The sequence below is a fragment of the Dama dama genome, chromosome 20 (assembly GCF_033118175.1).
Source record: "Dama dama isolate Ldn47 chromosome 20, ASM3311817v1, whole genome shotgun sequence".
Lineage (NCBI taxonomy): Eukaryota > Metazoa > Chordata > Mammalia > Artiodactyla > Cervidae > Dama > Dama dama.
Genome location: NC_083700.1, coordinates 102,347,725 through 102,370,096, shown reverse-complemented (window position 1 = coordinate 102,370,096; position 22,372 = coordinate 102,347,725). Strand labels below are relative to the sequence as shown.

General features: G+C 41.2%; 1 protein-coding gene and 1 pseudogene across 8 annotated transcripts; one reads left to right on the top strand and one right to left on the bottom strand.

The window, feature by feature from the left end:
* Positions 1-1,865: 1,865 nt before the first annotated feature.
* On the bottom strand, positions 1,866-2,873 carry LOC133040365 (leydig cell tumor 10 kDa protein homolog; annotated as a pseudogene).
* Positions 2,874-4,690: 1,817 nt separating this feature from the next.
* ZFP69 (ZFP69 zinc finger protein) lies at positions 4,691-22,301 on the top strand. 8 transcript variants are annotated; one of them, XM_061122277.1, is made up of 7 exons: positions 4,694-5,291; positions 6,497-6,832; positions 8,305-8,390; positions 14,784-14,829; positions 15,325-15,451; positions 15,803-15,901; positions 19,706-22,299. In XM_061122277.1, exons 5-7 carry the CDS (start codon positions 15,418-15,420, stop codon positions 20,839-20,841), a joined length of 1,269 nt encoding a protein of 422 aa, XP_060978260.1. In that variant the 5' UTR covers positions 4,694-5,291; positions 6,497-6,832; positions 8,305-8,390; positions 14,784-14,829; positions 15,325-15,417; the 3' UTR covers positions 20,842-22,299. The 8 variants fall into 8 exon arrangements, with proteins under 8 accessions (XP_060978254.1, XP_060978255.1, XP_060978253.1 ...); XM_061122276.1 differs by having other exon boundaries at positions 14,781-14,829; XM_061122271.1 differs by lacking the exon at positions 14,784-14,829 and having other exon boundaries at positions 4,691-5,291; positions 6,582-6,979; positions 19,706-22,301.
* The last annotated feature ends 71 nt before the right edge of the window (positions 22,302-22,372 follow it).

Below are 22,372 nucleotides of genomic sequence, written 5' to 3'. Positions count from 1 at the left end.
CAGCTAAACATGAGGTACATACATTTTTTGGTTTCTTAGAAATTGGCAAATGTTTTCTGTAAAGGGCCACATAATAAACATGTTAGGTATTGTAGGCCATATGACCTCTGTCAGAACTACTCAACTCTATCATTTTAGTGCAGGAGCATCCAGAGACAATATATGGGTATCTCATCCGTGGCACTGCTAATGTTTTGGGATACTTTGTTGTGGGTGGCTGTCCTGCTTTGTAGGATGTTTAGCAGCATCCCTGGCCACTGAATGCCAGTAGTTCCCCCTTCCACTGTGACAACCAGAAATTTCCCCAGACCTGGGGAGGGCAAGATAATTCCTAGTTGGGAACCACTGACATGAATGAATTGCTATAACTCTGCTCCAGTCAACTTTATTTAAAACACAAGTGTTGGTTTGCATTTAGCCCAAGGATTGTAATTTGCCCATTCCACTATGTAAAATGAATATATGTATAATGATTAATACTGACACTAGACTACCATTTAATGTCATATTTGTATGTTCAATTATATCTATGCCAAAAGTTTTATTTCCTTATCAATCCCTTTGGTATTTTGTTGCAAAAAGGTTTTTTAAAATCACAATTGTAATGCTGTTGTGGAAGCCTAGGAATTATTTATGGAGATATGTATGTAGACTTTAGTTCATAATGATGCTTTTTTTTTAATTCATCCACAAGTGCTTTGGGATGTATCTCTAAAAGACAACCACCACTCTTTTAAGACTTAACTGCAATGCCATTATTACACCTAAGAAAATTAGACCATAATTCCTAATACATATTGATGTCTTTTGAAGATAGATATATTAAGATTGGTGGATGCCATTTTAATTGTCTTTTACTTTCCAATTGCCAAGTGTATGGCATTAAATTTAAAAGTGTGTTGTCTTTTGAGCGAGAAGGTCTTTGAAACAGCTCTTAGAAAAACACATAGGGACCCACCAAAGAGGACCAGGGAGATGGTGACTGCAGGGGCCAAATTGAGGCAGAGAAGTGTGAGAGGGGAAGTGGAGGAATTGATTCATAGTACTTCACTGTCTTTATAAATACTGCATCCTTTCAAACATCAGTGGAGATTGGTCAAGTTCAGCTTCTTACTCTTAAATGGCAGTTCAAAACAAATAATTTAACTGCCTGAACATTGTGTGAACTATCAAAAGTAAAGCTGTTAATCCAGAATATATTCCATTATCTCTAGATACTTTATATTAGTATATTTACCTGAAAAAAACTGGCTTCTAACTCTTAAGTCCCGTATGACTTTGATGGGGAGAAGGACAGAGTGACGGTGCTCACTGTGCCTTATATATGTTCTTCCATGTTTCTGTGGTCTTAGATTTCCCAAGAATTTGGGTTTTTTTGATTGCTTTCTTTAGTGAAAAGCACGACCATCACTTTTCTCTATCTACAATCTGTGTCTCAGTGATCTTACATGGATGGCCTCCTGGCTTAAAATAACATCTCTGTTGGTATTTTATGGTTGTATCAACTGCCAAATTCATGTCTCCAGCCAAGACCTCCATTCTGAACTATAGCCTATTCCTGCGGCTTCACACTAGCTGTTCCTTCAGACATCCTACCCTTCCTTCCTCACTTTTGCTCAAATGTTACCTTTTCACTGAAGCCTGTTCTGACCATGCTACTTAATATTACAACCTTTTCCTTGCCCCCTAACTTCTGTATTCCCAAATTCCCTTAATTTGTTCTGTTCCTCCTTTGTCCATATCACATCTTACATAACATACTAGATATTGATAATTTACACTTTTATTATGCTTATTATTTACTCATATTTTCCCTTAGGAGAATGTAAGCTCCATGAGAGCAGGGATCTGTTTGTTTGTTTTTTTTTTTTGGAAAGCGCTTCTGGTTTAATCAGCATTTTGACTCTACAAGGTGGTGTCACTGTCTGTCCTGTGGATGGGAAAGTGGCTCCCTAGGCTGTCTGGCTAGGGATATACATGGAGGGCAAGCAGGCGAGTCACCCCAGGTAGGGAGAAAGAAAAGACTCTCCCCCAGCCCCCAGGCTGGAGGTGCCGGAGCTTGTCCATCCTTCCCTGGGCATGTGGCTCGTGTGTAAACTGGGGCTGGACTGGTGGTCCGGGCACCTGGCCTGACGCCCTAGCATGGCCTGCTCACAGGAGCATGTGACCCTGGGAGGAAAGACAAAGTCAGGTGCCTCGCTCCAAGTTATCCAGACAGGATGTGGGAGGGGGTAGTGGGGACACAGGAAGTCGGTGAAGACATCCCCCTGGCCTTGGCCTGTGCTGAGACCTCGGCACCTGGAAAGCCAGCCAGTCCGTGTGCTTTTGACCTGCTACTCGCTGGCTCACGGGCCAGATCCCCAGTCAAGTTCGAGGCGCAATTCAAGTCTTTGGAGAGCACAGTTCCTCTTTCCTGTGGGGTTAACCGCACAGGCCTGAGCACAGAGGAGGGGGCTGCAGTGATGGTCCCTGCTGGGGCGCATCCCTAAGCAGGCGTCTTGGTGGAGGAAGAGGCCTCCTTCTTCTTGGTGCTGGCCTTCAAAAGCGCCAGCTTTTTGGGCAGGCTGGTGCTGGCTTTCATCGCCACGTCATGTTCAATCTTCTTCCGGATCCCAACCTCCAGGTTCTTCTTGAGCTGCTGCTGCTGCACGATGCGTGCCTTCTTGGGTGCGATAACGCGACCTGGGGAGAAACGCGCTCTCGTGAGGCCAGAGAACATTGGGCCCACCTAACCCCCGAGTCCCCGGCCCGCTTTTCACCGCCCTTCCTCGGCCCCGGTTCCGCGCCGAAGCCGCCGCCGCCGCCGCCTTGCTCTTCGCTGGCTTCTGCGCCTGAAACTTGCGCTGCCCCGGCGCCATGATCAGGCACGCATCGGAAGAGCGATCTGTTTTGTTTACTGGTGCATCACAAGTGCCTGGCATACAGTAGGGACTCAATAAATACTTGCTGAATTGTTTTGATTTGAACTGAATTGAACTGGGTATCTCTGACAATAGAGAAAGGCCATTCCTATACTTTCTCACCTAGCTTTTATAGGTGAGGAAATCTTCTTGTTTCCTTTTTTTTTAATACAGATTTTTATTTTATTTTTTTAATATTTATTTTTATTTGTTTGGCTGGCCGGGTCTTAGTTGCGGCACACGGGATATTTAGTTGTGCAATACAAACTCTTTAGTTGTGTCATGTGGGATCTAGGTCCCTGACCAGGGATCAAACCTGGGCCCCCTGCATTGAGAGGGCAGAGTCTTAGACACTGGGCCACCAGGGAAGTCCCTCCTCCTTTTTTTTACAAATGGTTCAGAATTTATAAGCTTTTAAGAATGGTGAATCATAACAGACATACTTTTAAGATAGCAGGTTATTTTTTAAGTTAATTTGTTTAAAATGCAATTAACTAGGGCTGATTAACTATGTGAGTTTCTCTTTATTTTGTAAACATGAGTTTACATTACCACCTTTCCTCATCCCAAAAGAGACTAGAGTTTATCCGCTGGAGAAGGACAAGTTGCTCTGGAATCAGGCACACCAGACGCAGTACCTGAAAGAGGTCAGGAAGTAACTCAAAATACAGGAAACAATCTTTTCAGTGATGACTAGATTAAAAGTCATAAACAAGTCATTAACAAGTCATCAGTTCAGTTCAGTCCCTCAGTCATGTCTGACTCTTTGCGACCCCATGAACTGCAGCACGCCAGGCCTCCCTGTCCATCACCAACTCCTGGAGTTTACTCAAACTCATGTCCATCGGGTCCGTGATGCCATCCAACCATCTCATCCTCTGTCGTCCCCTTCTCCTCCTGCCCCCAATCCCTCCCAGCATCAGGGTCTCTTCCAATGAGTCAACTCTTCGCATGAGGTGGCCAAAGTATTGGAGTTTCAGCTTCAGCATCAGTCCTTCCAGTGAACACCCAGGACTGATCTCCTTTAGGATGGACTGGTTGGATCTCCTTGCAGTCCAAGGGACTCTCAAGAGTCTTCTCCAACACCACAGTTCAAAAGTATCAATTCTTCGGCGCTCAGCTTTCTTCACAGCCCAACTCTCACATCTGCTGTAACAAGTCATAGCAGAAGGTAAAGGCCCTGCTCATTGAAATTATTCCTTAGATATGCGTCTTAACTATCTACAGTCAGCCAGAGGGCAGAAGGTTTCCTGTTTGTCTCCATCCTGAATTCACCTCAGGGTACACCATTCGTGAGGTCTGCAGTGGCTGATGCCTTGATGGTGGGTAATTAACTGGGGTGGCAGAGAACATTACCTTTCTACATTATTATTATTATCTATTTAATTTTCCCAGAATTAAGATCCAAGAAAGCAGGGACTGAGTTTTGATAACTGGTATTTCCCCAGAGCCTGTAACAATGTGTGAACAGACCTAGGGATTCAGAAGATAATTGAATAAACGAATGAAGGACAGAGAAAGGGCTTTCGCACGGGAAGAGCTGGGCCGGTTACCTAGTCTCTTGGGACCGCTGTCAGGAAACGCGGGCGGTCCGCCTGGGTGGCCGCTGCCCAGGGTGTGGCAGTCGTGGGGGCGGCGTGCCCAGGCGCGCTCCGCAGAATCCGGCTTCCGGATTTTCGGGAGCGCCTGCCTCCCGGGAGAGGGCGAACTCTCGCTGCTCCCGATGGGCGGAGCCGGCGGCGGGGCGTGCCGAGCCGCCGGAAGACTCGAGGGCGCCGGGGTTGATAGCACTGCGGCTGCGTCGCGGGCAGCACCCGGGACCCGCCGAGGCCTGGGCGAAGGCGAACAGGGGCGCGGGCAACGGCGCTTCGCTACTGCGGAGGGGCCGGGACACCCGGGCTGAGGCCCATGAGGCGGGGCGCCGGTGGGCCTCGCCACTGCCGCCGGCCTGGCATCAAAGCAGCGGCTGGCGGGCGGTAGCCCAGCCCGGGTCTGTTGGAAGCCGGTTCAGCGTTCCCTTGGCCTTGCGGGTCCCCAAAGCCCAGCTCCCAGGAGTGTGGCCGCGAAAGGACACGTTGGAGGGGCTGTGGGTTTATCTGGCGCCTCAGCACCCGCCCTAGGCCCCCTCTCAGGAATTTGGAAAAGGGCCCTGGTCCGGTCTGGAGGCCGATAGTCCTTTGGGCTTCAGAAGGAAGCCTGCGTGAATGTTCGGCGTTTTTTAAAAAAGTCATTGTGTTGGGTGTCGATGTGGTCTGTCTATAAAAGGCTGGGAAAGAACAAAATCTCTTACCGGTTCTTCTCTAAAGAGACACCCTCTGGCGCTGTAAGCCTCAAGAACCGGCTCTCTCACGCCCCCCATCTCTGGTCCTACCAGCGTCCACGGCCGCTCTGGTGAGTAGGAAGCTACGCTATCTGTGTCTGTAGTTTCTTAGGTCCGAGAGAGACGTGTCTGGGAGTAGTGAGAAGGGGTTACACTCGAAATGAAGCTTCTCTGTCGTTAACCATTTCGGGAATAAGATTGGAAAGTTTCTCCACTTGGCTAACAAACCGTTTTACTTTTCATATATTTGGGGGGAGGGTATTTTCCATATGCTCCAATACATATGCTCCTTTCTCTGCATCAGTCAGAGCTGAAGACAAGAAGCCAAACACCCTGCCCCACAAACTTAAAAAAGCTGGGCCAGCTCCCTTTTCAGGGAGCTAGCACTAGGATTGTTCTTGAGGCCCTAATACACTGTACTTAGTCGCTGTAGAGGCACCTGTTCAGATGCCAAGGGCTTCCACGAAAAGATGGGCGGTTTCCAAAATTTCCTGCCAGGAGCAGTTCTGCAGTAGTTCTCATTATATTTGAAGTACTATATTTGAGATACTTGAAACTTTAAATTCAGATCTGTAATTGTTTTAAAAATAACTTTAAAAAGTAATGTTGTGGTTGCACATTAAAGCAAAAGGTTTATAATAATGTCTATTAAGGTACTGTATTCCCAACATTGTTAGAACCCTACGAAGTACACTTCTTATCTGCATTTTCTAGATGATGAAATGGAAACTCAGAGAATTGAAGTGTCTTAGAGCTTTTAAGTGCCTGTGTCAGGATTCTAACCCAGGCTATTTGATTTCTAAGCTTGTCCTCTTAACTCCCAAGTCTGTCTGTGCCCAAGCAGAAGATACATGCAGCTTGCTGTTGTTCAGTTGCCAAGTCGTGTCCGACTCTTTGTGACCCCATAGACTGCAGCATGTCAGATCTCTCTGTCCCTCACCATCTCCCAGAGTTTGTCCAAGTTCATGTCCACTGAATCAGTGATGTCATCCAACCGCCTCATCCTCTGTTGTCCTCTTCTTCTGCCTTCAATCTTTCCCAGCATCAGGCTCTTTTCCAAAGAGTCAGCTGTTCGCATCAGGTGGCCAAAGTATTGGAGCTTCCAAAGAGGAAAGTCAAGGCAAGATCTGTGCATGTTTGTGTATCTTTGGTATTTGTGTGTATCTGTGCTATTTGTGAAAGTGTGTATGGAACTGGAAATTAGAGCTGCATCCAAAGCGTAGATTATACTTACTTTCACATTGATGCTAAATCTTTGTTTTTGGATATTTTGCAGTTTTAAGTATATTTCTGCAAATTCTGGAGTTCTATCTGTATGATCGGTTTTCTGGATCCCTCCTCCCTGCCTTTTGCTCCTCTAGAAGAATATGAAGAGGCATAGACTCAGACCTACTCAACCAGCCACCCCGCAAGCAGGCAGGAGTTAATTTCAGAGAGGAATCAGTTTTTCAGAGCTGTGAGAGCCACATCAGCCTCCAGGAGGCCCTAGGTTCTGGTGCCGCAGGCACACACAAGAATCCTGAGGGCAGGAGACTGTGATCACAGGAGGACCACGCAACTGTGAGGCATCTCAGCAGAGGCTCTGGCCGTTTCCTCACGAGAAGTGGACAAGGTCAGTCAGGAGGCATCATCATGCTGCAGCAGCTCCTGATCACCCTGCCCACCGAGGCCAGCACATGGGTGAAGTTGCACCATCCAGAGAAGGCCAAGGAGGGGGCGCCCCTGTGGGAGGATGTGACCAAGATGTTTGAAGGAGGAGGTGAGAGTAGGCTGATGGATGGAGGGGTGGAGGAGGAAGAAGGGTTCTCAATCTGCTTGGGAAAAATAGGTACACACATCACTGAGGTGGTCTCTGGCAGAGAAAATTGGGAGAGAGTAGGTCCTTGGGGCTTGTGCTTGTGGCTTTGGGGAGGGAGATAGCTGTGTGCGAAAGTGTTAGGCTCTTAAGCACGGGGTCCCTGTGAGGTGTGCTCAATGCTGCTTCCATCTGTCCTCCAATAAACACAGGACAGCAAGACAGAATTCAGGGTGTTCCCCACCAGCAACTGTATAAGTGTGATTTACAGACATCAGAGTCAAAGGTTTCTACCCCCTTAAGCCCTCCAGTGGTTTTCCTTTATTAGTCTCAGTCAGTTTACCCCCATACCAATGCTTTTTCTTTCTTTTCGTCTCCTGCTAGGAGGAAGGAATGACATTCTTGGTTACTCTCACTTTACCTTGAACTGTTTTGAGTTCAGTGGGAAACATGTCCAAGGTTACACAGTATTTGCTGGCCGGGTTAGGATAGATGGATGGACAGAGGAATTAGTATATCTCATGGGGTCTCTTAGTTCATCTTTAACACTTCAAAAGTCAGGGACTTTGTTAAGCATCTTGATAGATGGAAAAATGAATAATGATCTCTAATGCTAATTATTAATTGATAGAGATAGACACATACCCGGATGGAAAGAAGAGAAAGTAGCCTAAATACATTTTATGGTAAAGTTCTTTTGGAAGAGACAGGATAATTCTTCTGATTGTATTTATCAGAGAAATTTTCACAAAGCAGATAGCACTGAATTGAGCCTTAAAAGATGTCTTTGGTTTTTATGGAAGAATTGGGAAAAAATACAAAAGTGGGGACCTTGAAGAGTGGTTCAGAGAGTGGAGACTATTCTAGTCTAACTGAGGGATAAGAATGTGGTCAGTGCGTGTGTCCCACAGATAAAGGGTGGTGGTTAGAGGAAACTAATGCTGGGAAGATACACTTCAGGCAGATTGTAGAGTGCCATGAAGTCCATGGGAAGTGTTTGGATTTTTCTTGCTTGTAAGTGGGGAACCTTTGAGGATTCTGAACAGATGAGTGGCCTTGTAGGTCAGTGCTTCTGGATCATCATTGACCATTGGGAAACATTAATACCCCAATCAATGCACCGCAGGTCCTCCTCATTAAGGAGACTCTAGTCTGCTCTTGAGTCACTCTGAATGTCTCTCTTTGTGAATGTATTCAGAGAGGGGCTGTATTGAGCAGGACTGCAGGCAGTTTTTCTATTTAGTGGGGTAAGGGAAGATGCAAACTTTCTGGCTCTTTTCCTTCCTCAGCTCTGCTATCTCAGGATGCTGATGAGACCCAGGGAGAAAGTTTAAAGGATGAATTAACCCCCGGGACCCCAACAACAGACTCCCAGGTGGGTTGGAGTTTTCTGTCACTTTCTTGACATGCTTTTTAGTTTTTAAGATTATAATTTGCCCTTTTCTGGGGAGTTGGGTATATTGAGGCTAATGAATTTAACTAGGGAACTCAGTGCAAGTTGATCTTGTGCAGAAAACGGGTCCACAGTGGCGGCAGTTTCCCTCCTTTTAGAAAACGTTTCTTCGGACTTCCATGGCAGTCCAGTGGTTACAATTCTGCACTTCCACTGCAGGGGGTGCGGGTTTGATCCCTGGTTGGGGCACTAAGATTCCACATGCCGTGTGGCCAAAAAATATTTTTTTAAAAAATGTTTCTTTCCAGCCAACATCTAATACAAATTTTTGTAGAGAAAGCAAAATGAATGATTTAATTCTAACCCATAAAAACCAACAGGTACCATATGGGATCTAAGATAAACCTCAGTTTTTATGAGTATTTTATACTAAAAAATGGGTTACATCTGTCACTTCATGAGGTGGCCCATAGAATAGTGGCATGAGCAGAGGTCAAATAACAGCTAAAGACCTGAGCAGAGAAGAAATGGTCAGGCCATGGAGCACACACATTAGACAGGCTGGGCAGTTACAGCAGGGTATGGAAACATGTCCTCACCACCTGGTAGAAGCACAGGTGAAGTAGAGAAGGAAAACTGTAGAGTAAATGTGAAAGGAAGACTTATTAAAGAGGAGACGTTATCCGAGGACAGAAGAGTTTTAACTGAGAACTTGGGTTCTGAAATTAGATGGTACAGAATTTGAACTTAATCTCTGGTATTTACTTGCTCCGTGATTTTTTTTTTTTAGGTTTTTTTATGATGCCATTTTCTTTAGCTAATTCAGGTGCTAACATCTTTTAGGATTGAAATGCATTCCAGGGCTATTTCCAGTAATATGGAAGAAATAGTAATATTCCAGTTATTTGGAGAATTACCTTATCTCTACATTCCACTTTTCTGGAATTCTTACCTCCTGACAGTTAAAAATATTGGTGGGATTCTTAGCACTGGGAAAGGATTAAATTTCTTAAGATTGAGGTATAATTTATATATAGGAAAAACACTTAAGAAAGTATATGGTTCTATTTTGACATTTATACACCATATAACCAAGTCAAGATACAGAGCATTTCTGCCTCTCAGAGTGTTCACTTGTGCCCTTTTCCAATCAAAACTCTGTTTGGCCCCCAGTAGAGAAAGAGTACATGGGATTTCTGCTTTATTTCTTATAACTACATGTAAATCTATGATTACAATTATCTGATAAATCTATAATCTCAGAATAAAAACTTTGAGAAAGAATCTGTATGTGGCAGTGGTTAGGTATAATGCTCTACAAATGTCAGGTTAAGTTGATTGATAGGTGTTCAGATCTACATCCTTGATAAATTTTTGTCTCCTTGTTCTATCACTTAGTGAGAGGAGTGTTAAAATCTCTAATTATTGTGGTTTTGTTCATATCTCCCTTTAGTTCTGTCAAGTTGAATTCTGTTACCAGGCACATAAACACATAGGATTATTGTCTTCTTAACAAGCTGACCATTTATCATTAGGAAATGTCTCATCATATTCTTTTTCCTAAGCCCACTTTGTCTGATTTAATGTAACTTCTCCAGTGTTTTTAGTTATTGTTGGTATGATATAGCTTTTTTCCTTCTTTTAACTTATTTGTGCCTTTATATTTAAAGTATGGCCCTTCTTAGATACTGCTGGGCCTTGCTTGCTTAGTCTGTTAACAGTTACATAATCATTGATATGGAGCTTCCCAGGTGGCTCAGTGGGTAAGGAATCCACCTACAGGATTTCCCCGGTGGCCCAGTAGTTAAGACTCCATGCTTCCAATGCAGGAGGCCTGGGTTTGATCCCTGGTCAGGGAACTAGATCCCACATGCCACAACTAAAGATACTGCATGCTGCAACAAAGATCCGCTGCAGCCCAAAAAAACCAAAAACAATCCGCCTGCAATGCAGGAGACACAGGAGACATGGGTTCAATGTCCTGGGTAGGGAAGATCCCTTGGAGGAGGGCATGGCAACTCACTCCAGTATTCTTGTCTGAAGAATCCCAAGGACAAGAGGAGCCTGGAGGGCTATAGTCCATAGAGTCACAAAGAGTAGGACACAACTGAAGTGACTGAGCGCACAGGCAATCACTGATATGGTAGAATTTAAGTGTATATTCTTGTCCTTTGTTTGCTGTTTGTCAAACCTATTCTTTCATTTCTTTATTCCTCCTCTCCGGCCTTCTTTTGGATTGTGCAGTTTTTTAGTATTCTATTTTGTGTCCTCTAATGACTTTTTTAGCTATACCCTGATTTGTTTTTAGTGGTTGTCCTGGCCATTACAATATGCATTTTAAACCTGTCACAGTTGAATTACTATTATACTGTTTGACAAAGAATATGAAGATCTTATTTTCCCATTCACTCTTCCCACTCTTTGTGTGTTGTCATCATGCTTTTCACTTTACATGTTATTTACCCCATGATACATGTCCTTATTTTTGCTTTTAACAGTAAACTGTCTCATAAGAGATTAAGAAAAGGAAAAAAACGAGCCTTTCATATTTGCCCACGTATTTACCAGTGCAGGCTTTCCTGGTGGCTCAGACAGTAAAGGATCCACCTACAGTGCAGGAGACCTGGGTTTGATCCCTGGGTTAGGAAGATCCCCTGGAGAAGGAAACGTCAACCTACTCCAGTATTCTTGCCTGGAGAATTCCAGGGACAGAGGAGCCTGGTAAGCTCCAGTCCATAGGGGTCACAAAGAGTCAGACACGACTAAGTGACTTTCTTTCACTTTACCAGTTGGAGCACTTTTCAGTCCTTCCTTTAGGTTCTAAGTTTCTGACATCATTTCCCTTCAGCCTGAAGAACATCATTTAGCATTTCCTGTTGTATGGGTCTTCAAATGATGGATCCTCACAGCTTTGGTGATCTAGAAATGTCTTTATATGATCTTCCTATTAGAGGATCTTTTACTGGATATAGAATTCTAGGGTTACTGTCTTTTTTCTTTTATGCACTTTAACGATGTTCCATTGTCTTTTGGCTTATATTGCTTCAGATAAAAAGTGAGCTATTTTTCTTATTCTTTCCCCAGATGTGACATGTCTTTTTGTTTATTTTATACTAACTTTTCTGGTGTTCCTGTTCTTCCTTTCCTACTTTCTTTTCACTACTTTTATAATCTTCCTTTTATCTTTGCTCTTCAGCAGTTTTAATGATGTGCATAGACATGGTATTCTTTGAATTTTTTTTCTTTTGGTGGAGGATTTGCTGCCTTTTGCATTTATGGGTTGATTTTTTTTAATCTAACTGGGAAAATTTTCAGCCTTTATTTCTTCAAATATTCTTCTCATTCTGCTTCTGAGATTTTAATTACAGGTATATTAGACCATGTGATATTATCCCTTTTTTTTTTCTTTTTCTCTCTTGGTGCTTCTCAAATGGTGCTTCCATTTGAATACTGTCTGGTGACCTGTGTTAAGTTTCATTGATCTTGTCTTCATCAGGGTCCATCTGATGTTAAGCCCATCCAATGGATTTTTCAGATATTGTATTTTTCAGTTGTAGAATTGTCTTTCAGTTCTTTTTTGGCCTTTCTGTCTCTCCTCAATTACCCTGACGTTTTGACCTATTCCATCCATATTTTATTGTAAACTCTTCAATATATATTTTAATAATTGCTTTAAATTTCTTGTCTGCTTCTTCCAGTGACTTGGTGACCTAGGTCTTTGCTTCTTATGTTTTTGTTTCTTGATTATAGGTCAGATTTTCCTCCTTCAGTTGCCTAATAATTTTTTATTATGATTCAGATATTATGTATAAAAGAACAGTGGAGGATGAAATATGCATAGATAGATTCATTTCCCTATCAGCGTGGAAGGACATTGGTATTGAGAATAACTATGATTGCTTCCAGTTTTTTAATGAAACCTCAGATGTGTAGATTCCTGGCCAAGCATCTGCAATTTCATATCGTTAGAGCAATCGTTGTATCTGTGGGAGTTGCAACTTTCTACAAGTTTGCTTTGGTGAACCAAGAAAGACAGAATAAAGGACAGAAATGGCAAGGACCTAACATAAACAGAAAAGATTAAGAAGAGGTGGCAAGAATACACAGAAGGACTGTACAAAAAAGATTTAATGACCCAGATAACCATGTTGGTGTGGTCATTCACCTAGAGCCAGACATCCTGGAGTAGGAAGACAAGGCAGCCTTAGGAAGCATTACTACAAACAAAGCCAGTGGAGGTGATAGAATTCCAGTTGAGATGTTTCAAATCCTAAAAGATGATGCTGTTAAAGTGCTGCACTCAATATGCCAACAAATTTGGAAAACTCAGCAATGGCCACAGGACTGGAAAAGGTCAGTTTTCATTCCAGTCCCAAAGAAAGGCAATGCCAAAGAATGTTCAAACTACTGTACAGTTGCGCTCATTTCACATGCTAGCAAGGTAATGCTCAAAATACTTTAAGCTAGGCTTCAACAATATGTGAACTAAGAACTTCCAGATGTTCAAGCTGAATTTAGAAAAGGCAGAGGAACCCTGAGATCAAATTGCCAACACCTGTTGGATCATAGAAAAAGCAAGGGAATTAAAAAAAAAAAAAAATCCACTTCTGCTTCATTGACTATGCTAAAGCCTTTGACTGTGTAGATCACAACAAACTGTGGAAAATTATTAATGAGATGGGAATACCAGACCACTTTACTTGTCTCCTGAAAAACCTGTATGCAGGTCAAAAAGCAACAGTTAGAACTGGACATAGAACAATGGACTGGTTCAAAATTGGGAAAGGAGTATGTCAAGGCTATATATTGTCACCCTGCGTATTTAACTTCTATCCAGAGTACATCATGTGAGATGCTGGGCTGATGAATCACAAGCTGAAATCAGGATTGCCAGGAGAAATATCAACAACCTCAGATATGCAGATGATACCAGCATAATGGCAGAAAGTGAAGAGGAACTAAAGAGCCTCTTGGTGAAGGTGAAAGAGGAGAGTGAAAAAGCTGGCTTAAAACTCAGCATTCAAAAAACTGAGATCAGGGCATCCAGTTCCATCACTTAATGGCAAATAGATGGGGGAAAAATGGAAATAGTGGCAGGTTTTATTTTCTCCTGCTCCAAAGCAGGAGCTCCAAAGCAGGGCTCCAAAATCACCGTGAATGGTGACTGCAGCCATGAAATTAAAAGATGCTTGCTCTTTGGAAGAAAAACTGTGACAAATCTATACAGCGTATTAAAAAGCAGAGATATCACTTTGCTGACAAAGGTCCATTTAGTCAAAGCTATGGTTTTTCCAGTTGTGTACAGATGTGCGAGTTGGACCATAAAGAAGGCTGAGCCCCAAAGATGCTTTCAGACTGTGGTGCTGGAGAACACTCGTGAAAGTCCCTTGGACTGCAAGGAGATCAAACCAGTCAATCCTAAAGGAAATCAACCCTGAATATTCATTGGAAGGACTGATGCTGAAGCTGAAGCTCCAATACTTTGGCCATCTGAGGCGAAGAGCCGATTTATAGAAAAGACCCTGATGCTGGAAAAGATTGAGGGCAGGAGGAGAAGGGGGGCAACAGAGAATGAAATGGTTAGATGGCATCACTGACTCAATGGACATGAGTTTGAGCAAACTCCGGAATAGAGTGAAGGACAGGGAAGTCTGGTGTGCTGCAGTCCATGGGGCAGCAGAGTCGGACATGACTTAGCAACTTAACAGCAAACAACAAGAATGCAGGCATATGCAGATTCTGCAGAAAGTATGGTTCTGTGAAAAATTTTAAGGTGATGAGAAAGGCTGGTATCTTTCAGAGTGCAAAGTGATTTCAGAATGTAAAGAATTTCTTTGGGTTGAGTTGCATGAAATTCATCCCTGACCTGTGTTTGTTAATGAAGCATGAATATCTGGGCTATGGAATAGTTTCTCTTGATAAATAAACAATAAATAAATGTATATATGTATAGACAGATAGATGTAGTCTGTTTGTCTGTTCTGTTTATTTGCAGAAGACTCTAAGCCTTTTCCTCTTGACTGGTGGTTAAGGTGAGGGACTGATTATTCATATTTTTCCTAGAGCTGTGGCTGAGCTCTGGCTGAGATGCACTTTAGTTTGATTGAATTCACTTTTTTCTTTTTTTGGTTGCATGGCATGTGGGATCTTAGCTCCCCAACCAGGACTTGAACCCATACCCCCTGCAGTGGAAGTTATGGACCTTCCACTGCCAGCGTCCTTGATTGAGTTCACTTCTGATTAACCCAACTACTAGCACCCCATGCCCTCACTGCTAAGGGGCTGATCCTTTTTGATCTATTCAGTATTTGAGCTAAGGAAGAGCTTGATCACAGTTCCAAACCGTTTTGTTCATCTTGCATTAAATTCCAGCAGGGTCCCAGAATTTCAGCCTTGGAGGAATGCATTGGTCTTTGTGACAGTAAGTGCTGAAAGCCTGTCTCCCTTCCCCTGGGCCCTCTGGTCTCATCTACTTCCACTTGCCCGCCCCCAGCAATGCTGGCCCCCTGCTCCTCAGACAAGCCAAGGACATGCAGTCCTCAGGTCTTTTGTTCCTGCCTGGAATACTCTCCCCTTAGATTTCTGTGTGGCTCTTTCCTACTGAGTTCATGTCTCTGTTCGAATATCACCCTTTTAGGGAGGCCTACCCTAACACCCTCCAGGAAAGATCTTCCTCATCCTCACTGTGGCTCTCCCTGGTGCCATTATCCTGCTTCATTTTGTTTTTTTCTAAGACACATATAATAACCATTTGTCCTTTCATATATTGTTTATGATAGTCTCTAGAGAATTACCAAACAGATCCAGAGGAGACTCCCAGTAAAACTAATTTAGAATCTCTCAGAAAACTGTCAGAACATATTGGATCTTGATAGAGGTGGTCTCAGGCTGAAAAGGGATATATTGGATATTCTAGGAACTCTTGACCTTCAAGGACATATCTGTGGACTTCACCCAGGAGGAGTGGGGGCAGCTGGCGCCTGCTCACCGGAATCTGTACCGGGAGGTGATGCTGGAGAACTATGGGAATCTGGTCTCAGTGGGTAAGGACAGGCTACACATACATCCAGAATCCTGCCTATTAGCAGGATTAATATTTAATTTAGTTTAGTATTAATAATTCCTAAATTACTAAATGCAGTAGATTCCCTGGAGCCTGGCCTTGGGTTCTGTGTCGGAGATGGATGTTTCATACCTTTGAAAATCAAGCCAGAACATATCTGAATCTCTTCCCTCGGGGAACACTTTACTTTGTAGAGTGAGAATAGGAAAACATGCTCTGGTACCCCTTCCCATCTTCAGAGACCCTAAATACCTGAGGATTGAAACTACATCCCAGGGATGGATCTTTGACCTCAACATAAATATTGATACCCTTTTTTTCACTCCATAAGCAGGCTGTCAGCTTTCCAAACCTAGTGTGATTTCCCAGTTGGAGAAAGGAGAAGAGCCATGGATGACAGAGAAAGAAGGCCCAGGAGATCCCAGTTCAGGTGAGCCAAGGCAGTTGGTGCCTTTTAATATGTAGGCCAGAGTGCCCAGCATCTTCCCAGGCTGCAGAAAGGCTGAACGGGTGGACAGGCATGCTCTGAACTAGATTTCATCCCTCTGTCTGCAGTCCTTTTCTTCATCTGACCTTGCAGAAGTCTGGAGTTGGAGGAAAGATAAGTCTTCTCTTGATTAAGATTTTCCTTCTTTCTTCAGTATCCTAAAGTCTGCCAATCAAAAGCTCCTTTCCCCATGCTCTGAGATGTACGTAGTAGTCTCTTCTCACAGAAAGCAGATCTCCTTTCAGGACTCTCACTGCATTCTCCAGATCTTTAATCTTCTCTCTTACATCCTATTTCCACTTTTCATCAACTTCGATTTTATAATCTTAACTTTGATTCTCACTCTTCTTTGAACTAAAGTATCCTTATTTATTGTAACAAATGTTTTATGGAAAATCCTGCTAGAGAAATGACCATGGGATTCCTTCTCATCAAATCCAGTGATCTTTAACAATCTTCTTAAACTTCGCTTTTATTGTGAAATATTTTAGATATTCAGGAAGGCACAGAGAACATTACAATAAATTGCTATGTACTTTCTACCTAGATTAAGAAATAAAACAGAGCTTAAACCCCAGTACTCCCATCCTTGCCTGTGAAATAACCAACTCTTCTGACTTTAAACATTGTCATTCCTATATGTGTCTTCATATTTGTATTGTATGTATATATTCCCAAGCAATATATAATATTTTTTGAATTTATTTTTAATTGAAAAATAAATTGTATTTATGATGTTGTGTTCATTTCTGCCGTATATCAGCATATATCAGCCATAGGTATACATACATCTCCTCCTCCTTGAACTTCCTTCCCACCTCCCATGCCATCCCACCCTCCTAGGTTGTCACAGAGACCTGGTTCGAGTTCTCTGAGTGTACAGCTAATTCCCACTGGCCGTGTGTCTTACATATGGTGGTGTATATGTTCCCATGCTACTCTCTCCATTCATCCCACCCTCTCCTTCCCCCCACTCACTCATTTCCTTAAGTCTATTCTCTGTGTCTGCGTCCATTGCTGCCCTGACCATAGGTTCATCAGTACCTCTTTCTAGATTCCGTATATACGTGTTAATGTACAATTTTTTTTTCTTTTTCTGACTTCCTTCAGTTTGTATAATAGGTTCTAGGTTCATCTACCTCATTAGCACTGACTCATGTTCCTTTTTATGGCTGAGTAATATTCCATTGTATATATGTACTACAGCTTCTTTATCCATTCATCTGTCAATGGACATCTAGGTTGCTTCCATGTCCTAGCTATAGTAAATAGTGCTTCAACGAACATTGGGGTACGTCTGTCTTTTTCAGACGGTTTTCTCAGGATATATGCCCAGTGGTGGGATTGTTGGATCATATGGTAGTTTTATTCCTAGTTTTTTAAGGAATCTCCATACTGTCTTGCACAGTGGTCATGCAAGAGGTTCCGTTTTCTCCACACCCTCTCCAGAATTTATTGCTTGTAAATTTTTTGTTGATAGCCATTCTGACCAGTGTGAGGTGATATATCATTATAGTTTTGATTTGCATTTCTGTAGTAATAAGCAATATTGAGCATCTTTTCATGTGTTTACTAGCCATCTGTATGCCTTCTTTGGAGAGATGTCTATTCAGGTGTTTTGCCCACTTTTTGATTGGGTTGTTTTGTTTTTCTGGTATTGAATTGCATGAGCTGCTTGTATATTTTGGAAATTAATCCTTTGTCAGTTGTTTCATTTGCTATTATTTCTCCCATTCTGAGGGTTGTCTTTTCACCTTGTTTATAGTTTCCTTTGCTATGCAAAAATTTTTCAGTTTAATTAGATCCCACTTGTTTATTTTTCTTTTTATTTTTGTTACTCTAGGAGGTGGGTCATAGAGGACCTTGCTGTGACTTATAGCACATAAATTACTACTTATAATACTGCTTTGCATATTCTTATTCTTTAAAAAAATGGTATATGTACTTCTTCCACTTGCTTTTCTCATTCAACACTGTTGATATTTATCCATATTATTCATTCATATTTATCCATATCATTCATTTCCATTGAATTAATAAAGCACAATTTATCCATTTTTCTGTTGATAGAAATTTAGGGGTTTCTAAATTTGGGGGTTACAGAGATACTGCAATAAAACTTTGTATATGTAACTTCTTGTGTAAGTATGTAAGTATATCTCTGAGATATTTGATAGAAGCAGACTTGTTGGGTCATGGAGCAGATGTACCTTTATGTTTCAGGAAATTGTTCTTCAAAGGAGTTGCACCAGTTTGTACTCCCATCTGAGACTTTTGAGAGGTTCCAGAACTCAGCATCTTTGTCAGCCCTTGGCGTTGTCAAACTTTCACATTTTTATAAATTCAGTGGTTGAATATGGTGTCTTGTTTTTTTCATTTTTATGATTACTAATAAGAGGGAGCATGTTTTTCATGTTTGTTAGCCATCCTTCCAGGATTTCTTTTCTGTAAATTACCTGTTTATATCCTTTGCAAATCTTTCTATTATTTTTTCCTTATTGATTTATAGAAAAAATATATATTATTTTATATCTTTAAAATTTTATTTTTCCATATTTAGGTTTAAATCTATACATTTTATATATAGTGTGAGATGAGGCTCTAGTTTAACTTTTTACATGTGGGTAATCAGCCCGAGAACCATATATTGAATAGTTGATGCTACTTGGTCACCTGCCAAGTTTCTTTATATACCTGAGTCTGTTTCTGGCTTTATCTATTCTGTTCCATTTTTCTATTTTCTATCCTTACTCTAATGTCAGACTGTCTTAATTACTGTATTTCACAGTGAGATTTAATATCTTATTCTTCAAAACTGTCCTGGCTATTGTTAGCCCCTTGCTTTTCCATATGAATTACATAATGAGTGCATCAATTACACACACACAAATTCTTGGTGGTATTTTGATTGGAATATATTGAACCTATAGATCAATTTAGGGGGAAATTAATGTTATGATATTGAGTCCTGTTGTCCGGGAATATGGTATATTGTTCCACTTATTGATATTTTCTAATTTTTTAAAATAAATTTCCAGGATTTTTCCCCATAAAAGTCTTGTACACATTACACATCTTTGGTCAGACTTATCCTGAAGGACATACATTTTATTGCTATTCTGTTTTTTTATTTTTTAGCCACACTGCATGTCTTGTGGGATTTTAGCTCCCTGATGAGGCACTGAACCCTCACCCTCAGCTGTGAAAGCTTGGAGTCCTAATGACTGGACTGCCGGGGAATTCCCTCAAACCTTTTTCTGAACTAGCTGGAGTGGGAAGAGGGAAATCTTTTTCTCTTTCTGAGAATGTTTTCCAAAAATAGTTATCAGTTAAAAAGACACTGTTAAGACATAGCCCTGAAATATCATTTTTTAGTATTAATAGAAGATTAAAATGTTCAAAATTTTACTCTGTATATAAAATCACACTTTTACCTTGTTCATTGTGTCTTAATTTCCCATTACCTCTCCAGGCTGCATAACCGTATTTAAATACACTCAGAATTTCATGGGACTTCCATGGCGCTCCAGTGGTTAAGACTGCATGCTCCCAATGCAGGGGGCACAGGTTGGATCTCTGGTCAGGGAATTAAGAACCCACATGCCTCATGCAAAAAATAAATATACTCAAAATTTCATGTACTTCATATGTATTGTTATCTAAATCTGTATTCCATATCCAGTGTAATAATTGATTTCTTAAAGCATAATGAACATGAGTTATTTGCATTTTTTCCATTTCTTTCAGACTTGAAGAGTAAAACAGAAACCAGTGCGTCAAATGCAAAATATAACATTTTACAAGAACATTTACGTCATGGTATGATGAGGGAAAGGTTCATGAGGGATGATGTCATTTACTCCACATTGAAGAAAGTCTCAAAATATGATGATGGGTTAGAAAGGCACCAGGATCTCCATGGAAGAAATGTGAGACAAACCACTATGACCCATAAGAACAGAAGCCAAGAAACTTACAAATTTGGCAGAAATATTGTGAGTTCAAATGTTGTTATAGAACAGAGGCTCCGTAAATGTGACACGCCTAGAAAGAGAAACAAATGCAAATCAGATTTGATTAATCATCCAACAAGTTACATAAGAGTAAAAACCTATGAGTGTAATATATGTGAAAAGGTCTTCAAACAACCCATTCACCTTACTGAACACATGAGAATTCATACTGGTGAGAAACCTTTCAGATGTAAGGAATGTGGAAGAGCCTTCAGTCAAAGTGCATCCCTTACCACACACCAGAGAATCCATACTGGTGAGAAGCCCTTTGAATGTGAAGAATGTGGTAAAGCCTTCAGACATCGCTCATCTCTTAATCAGCATCATAGAACCCACACTGGGGAGAAACCTTATATATGTGATAAATGTCAGAAAGCTTTCAGCCAGAACATTAGCTTGATCCAGCATTTGAGAACTCATTCTGGAGAGAAACCCTTTACGTGCAGTGAATGTGGGAAAACCTTTAGACAGATTAGACACCTTAGTGAACATATAAGAATTCATACTGGGGAGAAGCCCTATGCATGCACTGCATGTTGTAAAACCTTTAGTCATAGAGCTTATCTAACGCATCACCAGAGAATCCATACTGGGGAGAGACCCTACAAATGTAAAGAATGTGGGAAAGCCTTTAGGCAGAGGATACACCTTAGCAACCATAAAACTGTTCATACAGGAGTAAAAGCATATGAATGCAACCGCTGTGGAAAAGCATACAGGCATGATTCATCCTTTAAGAAACATCAGAGGCATCACACAGGAGAAAAACCTTATGAATGTAATGAATGTGGAAAAGCCTTCAGCTATAATTCATCACTTACTCGACACCATGAAATACACAGGAGAAATGTCTTCCAAAATAATATCTGAAAACAGATTATGCAACATGAGAACAAAAGCTAAGTCTAAATCAGTAACTCTCTGCTTTGAATTTCAGGACTCTAAATTTGAGGAATTGACATAATGATGCCAACTTCTAGTTTTGCTCATTGTGTAAATAAACACTACATTGATAACAACTATTTACTAATACCTCCACACAAAGTTACTTAATCGAGAATAAAAGATGGCCCTTCAAATTAAAATCAACAATATAGAAAATTTTGTACATCATTATTTTTATGATTTCATGGTAGATTAATAAATTATTTTTCTTGGGCATTCATAGATAAAGACCAGCATTTGGAAACTACTGTTTAAAACATCACCACCACCCCTAATTTTTTAATTAAAATTTTATTTTTTTAATGGGGAAACACTTCACATGGTATAAATTTCAAAAGGTATGGTCACTTGTGTAAGTGAAAAACCTTCTTTCTCCATCCTCCACACAAAATTCTACCTGCAGGCACCCATTTTTTATAACTCATATTTTGTACACCCTTCTAGAGAGCTTTCTGTTTAAATCCAAGAGAATACAAGCATACATTGTTTTACTTTTAAGCATAAGTGGAATTTCTCTAGACAAATGCATATTACTTTTATTACTTCACTGTGTATCATGGAGGTTATTCCATATCACTAAACAAAGTACCTACTTGTTCTTTTTTAACAGCTGTATAGTATTCCATGGTTTGAATGTACTTTACTTAGCCATTTCATTGTAGATGACCTTTTGGATTTCCAGTCTTTTATTTATATAATTTTGCAATGAATACTCTTACACATTTTTTTTTTTGCTTCTCACATATAAGAACATGCAGAGGGTAAATTCCTAGAATGGGAATTTCTGTGCTAAAGGGTATTTGCATTTGTATGATGGATACTACCAAACTGACCTTCAGAGAGGTTGAACCAATTTATTTTCCTACTAGAAAGATACAGAAGCCATGTGGGAGCCATATATGATACTGAAGCATCTCCAGCAGCCTTATAAGCCATTAAAGAAGTATCAGTTTATGTCAATAGCATAGCCTAGAAGTACAGTCTAAACACATCCCCCAAAAGAGCAGTACTTGCCGTCCCTGGAGTCAGCATTGGCTGCATCTTATCAAATAGCAGCCAAACCCACCAGTCTCTGCTGGAGAAGAAAACACCTCTCCACCAACTGCTCCAGTCCCTAACTTCTGAGGCTGGAACTGTCTGATGAAATATAGTCACTTAAGAGACTGATCCACCTGCTTTAGCAAGTATAATCCTGGCTACAACACCTTTGTTTGGAATGGAGGAAAATGGACAATTCAGTCAGGATACTTAAGATGGCAGGCTATACTACAAAAGATCAACTGACCATACATAGCATTTTATGGCTATGTTAGTGAGTTACAGTTCACTTGTGGAAGGAGACAGAAATGAGGCAGGACATGACTTTCTAATTAATAAACATGAATTAATGAGAACACTAATTTGTTGACATTGCCTATTACATTGCAAAAGCTGAGTGCCAATGAAAGGACCACAG